This window comes from Mytilus trossulus, chromosome 14 (assembly GCF_036588685.1).
Source record: "Mytilus trossulus isolate FHL-02 chromosome 14, PNRI_Mtr1.1.1.hap1, whole genome shotgun sequence".
Classification (NCBI taxonomy): Eukaryota; Metazoa; Mollusca; class Bivalvia; order Mytilida; family Mytilidae; genus Mytilus; species Mytilus trossulus.
The window spans coordinates 63366520-63375795 of NC_086386.1; the positions used below are offsets into that span (position 1 = coordinate 63366520).

The following is a 9276-nucleotide window of genomic DNA, read 5'->3' on the forward strand; positions in this document are numbered from 1 at the left end:
ACATGTTTTCGTTAATGCCCGCGTCACACTATCCCGATTTAAACGCCGATTGCAACACGATTATTGAAATTTTCAAAATCGGAACTGATCGTATCCAGATCGGGCTATTCGTAGTGCCATCTTTGACCATCGTAGAACCATCGGCCACCTTTTCTAGCCTTCGGGGACAACTTCGGGAAGGGTTCTAAATTTTTTAACATGTTAAAAAATCCCCGAAGGTGCGTCCGATTTTGAGGGTTCGTATTGAGTTCGTATCACCATCCTCACCATCGTAATGTCACCAGGAATGCATCTTTGAACATCGTTTTGCATTCGTGTTTCCATCGTTTCCATCGGGCAGTTTTGACATTACGATGTCTACACGAATGAATCACGAAGCAACCCGAAGGTCTTACGATGGCAACACGACTTCGTAAAGACCTCGTAATCCCGTCATGTGCCATCGAATAAAAGTACGAAGGCGACACGATGGAATTACGACGGCAATAAATCCAGCTAAATGTAAGTTAATTTTCGCTCTTAAATACATTTAAAGTGCCATATATACGCGATATGCACATGGAGCTCATATCATATGATTCACTGGTGCATCTTTTGTAGACGAAACGCGCGTCTGGCGTATTAAATAATACGACAGTTAAGAAATACATTCACAAAACATGGCGCTCATATCATATGATTCTATGAGAACAAGAAGGGCGACAGCGTTGTTTCTATTAATTCAAATGGAACAAGAAGAGCAGCTATTACAGGCTTAGGATTTACTTTTACAAGTAAAATATTATTTTTTTGTCAATTTTTCGATTAAGTAGCATAATGAAAATCATAAACGCGCCTCGTACACCAACACTGCATGTACACGTATATAGGGAAACCAACTTTTTATTCTTTATTCTGATTTTTATGTATCGTCTGAGTTGTTGTCACACGTATGTTTACTCCATAACCATTTTGTTTTCTATATATGACATATTTTGCCGCATTCGTAGCTTTCCACACATTCTTCCTTTTATCTATATTATTATGATATTCTCCCGGAAACAGCTCTTTTTGAATAAAAGGGATCAACAAACACATAACCTTACCTTTAAGATAGATCAGTAAACATGGGATTACTTATGGGTGATTATTCAGACTAGTGCACACATTTTACAGTTCAAGCAAGACAATGCCGAGCGTGGCATCTCCTCGTATCTAACATATTGGGGACACATATGGACACTATATTTGTATATGACTCATGCAGTAAATGGTAAATTGAATATGCATATTTGATACATAAACTATTTTTCCTCTTCCTCTCCGTCTCTCTGATTTTGGTGGCATTATATGCAGAGACTCAGAGTCAAGTTTTACCCTTTAAGCCCACGGTCTTCCGTCTTATGATTAAACCAGAAATGAAATGTACAATATAATATATATTCAATATTGATCAAACAATTTAAAACGCGTGATGGCTTCGGTATATAATTTAAATGCATCGTAAGCTGTACACGACGTCTTTAAGACATCGTATGGCCATCGCCCCATCATGGTAATCAATCGTGAAGCCTTCATGATCCTTTGTTTAGGCTTCGGCTGAGATGTGAAGCTTAAATACCCGTCTTCGGTTAACCTTCGTATGTCCATCTTTTGCTATCGTATATAATTTCGGCACCATCGTATAGACTTCGTTATTCATCGTACTTGCTTCGGTCACTTTTTGGTATTTTAACGAGATCGGGACCAACTTCGTACGAACTTACAATTTTTGCATTCGGGTGTCCATCGTATGTAAAAATCGGGACAGTGTGACGCGGGCATAACACAAGTCTTTGAGAAAATGTTCACATATGATTTCAATATAAAAAGATACTTCAACACGGGATCTTGTCTTCATAACAGATTCCCCTATATAACTGTATATAACAAGTTCGTGTATTTGTAGAAATTGAATAAAAACTTAATGAGAATGGTGCTTCCGACGCATTATTTTTAATCAACCTTCTTCTTGAATTTTCAAACTAAAAAGTTAAAGCCCAATGATTCGTAAATACTCGAATACCTGTATGACCATAAGGGATTTTTAAAGAAAATATCTGTTTTAAAATTCAAATTTCATTTCACACATGTGCTTAAGAAGGTGTGCCACACTTGTTATGACTTTTTATCAGATATTCGGTATCCTGCAGATTTTTATCAATAAAGTGGCAATAAAAAAATACTTGAGCACTATACCCTTTTTTATTGATTATATTGCATATACTTTAAAAAGTAATAATTGAAAAAAAATAACAAAATCCCGTTTTTCTTTCTTCATAGTTTTCAAAATGAAAAAGATGCCTCTTTTAAGAGTATGAGATAAGAGAGAATCATTTCCCGCCAAATTTTCAATTGAATACTTCTAAAAAATAACACACGGGTCTAGCATTTTTCATTGCTTTTTAAATTTTGTTATCTGGTTGATTATGGCGGCCCCAATCATTATAAGTGAGTGTTGAATTATCAGAATCCCAAACCCAATCTCCATCTGTCTGACGATCATTCAATCCTATCCACATATCACCTACAAAAGTCAGAAAATAAAAAGATGATTGTGGGTTGTATATGTCAAATAAAAAAAAAAAATGTATATTTGTATTTAATCTATTTATTACAGTCTTTTAAAAGGTTGTAATTTGAAAGAGAGAAGCGAACATTTTATACGGTTATTTACCGATGTAATAAATTGGCTTAAATGGAGGGAAAGAGTCCAAAAATGGACGGTTACGAAACATTGCATCAAAATGAAATACCTTTCTTTACAACAGTTTCTCACACACATATCCATATTTTATAGAACAATCATTATCATGCCATCTGTAATTATTTTGACTGTAAATCAAACAACAGTTTTCGCTCTTGTAATCTGGTTGATTATGGCCCCAATCGTTATAAGTGAGTGTTGAATTATCAGAATCCCAAACCCAATCTCCATCTGTCTGACGATCATTCAATCCTATCCACATATCACCTACAAAAGTCAGAAAATAAAAAGATGATTGTGGGTAGTATATGTCAAATAAAAAAATGAATGTATATAGGTAGAAACGAATATGAAGATAGTCATTTAACAATCTGAGGCAAATGTTTATATCATATGACAATCTTCAGGCTCTTTTGTATGATGTTGGGTTGATTTTTTCATAATAACCACATCTCTATTCGTTCATTTCTTTTTAACAGATGCAAAGCTGTACATAACATCTGTATCATTTTATGAGAAATGTTGACCAAACTTTTACAAGATTCATTCAAAACAGGAATAGACCCTAAGCTTTCAAGTCCTGCCTGACCATTAGAAATGTTTTTTTTTACAATTTTCTCATTTACTTATATAGTAACCCCCTATTTTCTATGTTTAGCCATGTTAGCTATGATGGTTAAATGGCAGAGTTATCGAATACATTCAATCAAGATATATAGTCTATTGAAAACCAATGTTTTAATCTAATTGGCCAAGTAGTTGTAGTGGAGAATATCTTTTCCAGAAATTACAACAATTTAAGAAAAAAATGTTTAAAAATCACTATAAAGGACAATAGCTCCAAAAGGGACAATTTACAGTTTTGGTCGAACTATCTTATTTGTAATTCGTTATTTGCTGAACATTGTTGCTGTATACAGTTTATCATGTATAATCATGGTTAAGATTACAACTAAAAACTGCAAAATTTACCAATTCAGGGGCAGCGGGTTGTCTGATTTGTCTGTAAAATTTCGAAGTATGTATATAGACCTGAACCTGATAAACGTTTTTAACCGTGGAAGATTCAGAAATATAAGCAACAAAATTCGTTTAATGATCTATTCATAGCCATTGTTGAATAGTTTGATTGCGAGCGGGGTAATCGGACATTTTTCTAAAACTAGATACCATTATGATAATTGGACCAAATTAAGTTATATTCGTCTTGTAGTTTCAGAGAAGACATTTTTTGTAAAGGTTACCGACGGACGACGGACGACGACAATGGTCATCGACGGACATCAGACGACGACGGACGAAGACAAACGACAACAGAGTTGACAGACGACGACGGACGAAAACGACATACGACGACGGATAACGACGACGACAGACGACGACGGACGACGGTTATATAAAGATGAGAAAAGCTCACTTGACCCTTTGGGAAAGGTGAACTAAAGGGGACGGCTAATTAATACCTTAAGCAAGCAATTGATTGATTTGGTTGTTTTGCTTTGTTTTTTGTGATATAAAGCTCTTCAGCTATTTGTGTTCTTATAAAACTTTTTCTTTCAAATATTCTGCATTGAGAGTTCCGATATCTTGCTCATAAAATAATATAATAGTACAAGGATTTTAATACGTCAAAACAGGACCGAAAGATACCAGAGGAACAGTCAAACTCATAAATCGAAAATAAATGACAACGCCATGTCTAAAAATGAAAAAAGACAAATAGACAAATAATAGTACACACAAAACAACATAAAAAACTTAAGACTGAGCAACACACAACCCCTAAAGAACTGGGGGGTTATCTCATATGCTCCGGAAGGGTAAGCAGATTCTGTTCCACATGTGGCACTCGTCGTGTTGCACATGTTTTTACAAACCCGGTTAATAGTCTAATTCGGTAGGTCATATTCATAAAAATGGAAGGGGATTGTAGGTACGACGTAAGAAACATAGTTGATATCTTATGTGGAACTGTTATTCCATAACGGTCAACCAACTCGTAAAATTTACGAAGGATCATTTCAACTCCACCATTTGGAGCTCTTGGTTTAATAGCTTCCTTGTGAGCAGCAATCCTATATCAAGGAAATCATGGTAGGAAATTAGAGCACAAAACATATCGTATCAATTTGGAGATATATACTCCGTATGCAGACGCTGTTGGAATGTTGCTACATAGAAATGGAAAGTTCACAATTGGGAAGCTTAAATCATCTCGCTTCAATTTACGTCTTAAAGACTTGGAAGATGGAAAACTTCTGAATGCTGACATGGAGATAATTTTCTGGGTTAGAGTAAGGGAGGAGGAGGGCTATGGTGTGGTTTGAATAAAGTCTAAATGACACGTTTCTCGTGCTGAATACTCAACATACATTAGTTTAGTTTAAACATATTTTTTATAGTGGATTGGGAAACAAGTTATTGAAACTTATATTAATCCCTTTCCACTTTGTTGGTGCGAGCGTTACTCTTTTCGAAATCTACAAGGGTGTCTTTTATGTGCAAGAGATATGGCTCTCTCTTAACACGGGTCAGCCATTTATCGCCCACCCCCTTTCCGACGGACTATCATCGGTTCCTCAAGACAATATTCGCAAATGGTTACATACACACATTAGACATTTAGCAGTGAGCTTGATATTAGATCTGGTGTTATTTTCTCACCTTTTAATGGGTTCCGACATTGGTTATACGAACGAAATGAACAGATATGTCAACGAGACAGCAATATATGCCAGTTCTGGTTCATTGTATGATACTTATAAGATATACCTTTAACTATTGACTTAATCCATGTGTTCTCCTCACTATTTTCAATTTTCACCAAGTATCCCTCTACTGTCTGACATTCAACCTACAAAATAAACATAAGCACATGTAAATATTTCTCTATCATAGCTGATCTGGAATCACATTACACTAGTATCATGTACCGATTAGGCATGATATTAGATCTCTGTCATAACGATAACACTTAGATATATTACTGCCAATAAAATTGACGACCGATTTTAATATTGATAGTCACTGTTTAAATAAAGTTAAAAAAAAATATCCCTTCCCACAATAACAGCGCTCGGTTCGTTGCATTGTTTTATATATTCATTATCCAGTTGGCTACTCATATCAATTTAACATAGGTCTTTTTTAGTTATTTTTCTAATGAACATATATTATATAATAATCTTATACTAATGGATGTTACAACTTTATTTACCATTTTTTCATAAAATGTCATATCCAAGTCATGAATATAACAGTAGATATTACACAATCAGTTTCTATTTGTGTAGAAATTTACTTTAGTTCCAGTTCAGTGAATATGTTTTTCCGTAATGTTCCTCTAATAGTTGATGTGTTTCAGTTTGTAACCTGGATTTGTTTTTGTTTAATCACATTATGGCTAATGAACAGCGGTATACTACTGCTGCCTTTGTTCAGCACTAGAGGTGGTAGCAGACACCTTTAATTACATTAATTTTGCTCGTGTTATTTAGGAAAAAATAGACAAAAAATTTACCTTAATCCTTCGACAAAAATATAAAAAATTCAAAAAATATTGAACCACAATTTTATTGGATTTATAGCAGTTTGACAAAACGTTTTTTTCTCCTCAAGTAACCCAATACACCCTAACAATAGAACACTATTTAAAAATTCAGTTAATTCGTTGTAAAAAAAACGGATACAAAAAACGACGATAAAGCCCAGGTCACAACAGATCGAACGATTTTTTGTCGTGGAAGATCTATAAAATAGTCAATTTCGTGCAAAATGTCAAAATAATATTTCGTGTGGTCACATCAGCTACGACATGTCCACGATGGTTCCACGATAGGTACACGACAGAAAATAAATTGTAATTTTACTGTCGTGGGCTTGTCGCAAGTCGGTCGTGCAACAGTCGTACGACAATCGTGAGTTTTTTGGGGCTATTTTTCAGGATTTCATGTCATGGGATGCGCGTGTTACTGTCGTGTAACTGTCGTGTTACATTCGTACGACTGTGGCACAACAGTCGTGGGTCACTCGCGCGTTTGACTCCGAACTACTAGTATATATAAAGAAGGCCCGATTTATTGCGTGTCATTTGCAATTTGCTGTCAATATTATTCCGTGTCATTAAAAGTACGGTCCAAGTAAACGAAGTTTTTCGAATTAGTTTATATTAATTGTTTAGCGAATTTAAACCAGGATGCCCCCGAAAATAAAAATTATCAGAAGAAAGGTTGCAGCAACGCTAACAGGTCCACATTTTGATCTTGTTGGAGTCCGGCAAAGCGCATATTCAGCAGGGCCAAGCGTAATATGCTGGTGGAATAGCCATCCTCTTTAAACGGCAGACGGTATGTTCTTCCAAACATTCATTCCGGCCGAATTGAGTTCTTCTAAATAAAATGAAAATATGTTGCACAACGAACGTGCCACTTTCGTACGATAGACAATTAATGTTGAGCGAGCATCGTACGAAATTTGGTATTCGTGAGACAATCCTGCGACTGTACCACGAGTGTCTTGCGACAACCGTGAGATTGTCGTACGACATTCATGCGACAATCGTACATTTTTTTTTATTATTAAAATGGTTTATGTTGGTATCCACGACAATGTGTTTATCGCAAGACAGTCGCACGACTGAGATAAGACTTTCTCACGACAGCCACAAGACAGTGACAAGACAAAAAATCGTGGAGCAAAAAAGGTGCATGTCCAATTTTCGTCACATACGACAGCGCCACGATGCTCAAAATATCATGCGATTGTCGTACGACGATCACAAATGACCCGCTATTTGATGAAATTTTATTTCGTGGCGCTGCATAGATGTGTCGTGGGTTCGTTGTGACCAGGGCTTAAGACAAAACAGCAATTCAACCAAACATAGGAGTAGTATTTCTAGGATTATTATTATCAATTTCACTAATGACCACAAGTTTAACATGCCAATACAGACAGCATATGAAAAATCAAAACAACTGAAACATAACTGTTAAATCAAATGTCAGATTTGACTTAGAATTAAATATTAGTTTTGCGCAATTAAAAAGCTACGTTACCAAATTTATTATGGGTAATATTTTTCAAAAGCGTTTATCAAAACGTGTTTTTGTATAATAACGTAGTAAACAATAGAAATTAAGCCAATGATGTGCCGTTAGTTTCGGGTCAATATCTTTGACAATAACCATGATCCTTTAGATTTTGAAACGGCGAATACCAAAGCACTGTATCCTATGTGGAATGAGCAGCGTATCGACACAGTTGTAGTAAAACAACCTGTATGTTTCTATGCTCAAAACACGTATTTTAGGAACAACCTTCAACATATCTATACGGTTGTGACCAACAATAACACCCAATGATATAAATTACTGCAAATTAATGTTATGTATTGCCACATTTTGTCACATGTCATAAGCAGCACGAAACGTACCAAAAGTATAACAACTCGAATGTGAACTGAACTTTGTTCTTGATTTGTCAGCAGTTCCTGTCGATTAGCGATACCTACCGTGTTATTTCTGTAAACTATGTTTTCATTTTATATAACCCTTACTCGGGTAGGTCATTTTAGATATGTACCTCCACAGCGGGCCATAATTGTATATTGTTATTAATTACCTTTGCATTTTCCCAAGACATCTTCGTATACACAAACAAATAACAGTGATTCGAAAATGATATCCAATCATTCAAGCATTCTGTAAATTGAAATGCATGTTGTAAAAATGTAATGTAGAATTGAAATAACAGTAAATTGATTTAAGAATATCAATATTGATCATTTTATGGCACAAGAAAGACAAAAAGTAAAGAAAAATACTTATATGACGTTTGTTTATGTGCATAAGCTAAAAGCAACTTGATTATGATATGAAAGCTCTATGATGATTTGTCTACCTGGGTAAAATGGGTACAAGAAAGACAATAAAATAAAGAAACATACTATATGACGTTTGTATATGCGCATAAGCTAATGCAACTGGATTATGATATGAAAGCTCTATGATGTTTTGTCTAGCTCGGTAAAATGTGGCAGATACGAACGTCCCATTTCGTATATTTCATGGATTCTAATATGATGTAAGCGTCAAAATAGGTTAGGTAAAGTTAAAATGAAATACAGTAGCTAAAAATATTCAGTAGAAATTGAAAACTAGAGGCTCCAAAGAGCCTGTGTCGCTCACCTTGGTCTATGTGAATATTAAACAAAGGACGCAGATGGATTCATGACAAAATTGTGTTTTGGTGATGGTGATGTGTTTGTACACCTTACTACACTGAACATTCTTGATGCTTACAATTATCTCTATCTATAATGAACTTGGCCCAGTAGTTTCAGTGGAAAATGTTAGTAAAAATTTACAAATTTTATGAAACTTGTTAAAAATTGACTATAAAGGACAATAACTCCTTAAGGGGTCAATTGGCCATTTTGGTCATGGTGACTTATTTTTAGGTCTTACTTTGCTGTACATTATTGCTGTTTACAGTTTATCTCTATCTATAATAAGATTCAAGATAATAACAAAAAACGGCAAAATTTCCTT

At 35.0% G+C, this 9276-nt stretch overlaps 1 protein-coding gene across 1 annotated transcript; it reads right to left on the reverse strand.

The window, feature by feature from the left end:
• Positions 1 to 2423: 2423 nt before the first annotated feature.
• On the reverse strand, positions 2424 to 8368 carry LOC134697986 (perlucin-like protein). The gene is made up of 4 exons (XM_063560271.1): positions 8348 to 8368; positions 5498 to 5579; positions 2867 to 2992; positions 2424 to 2545 (listed from the first exon to the last, which is right to left on the reverse strand). The coding sequence occupies exons 1-4, from the start codon at positions 8366 to 8368 to the stop codon at positions 2424 to 2426; spliced, it is 351 nt and encodes a 116-aa protein (XP_063416341.1).
• Between the last annotated feature and the right edge of the window lie 908 nt (positions 8369 to 9276).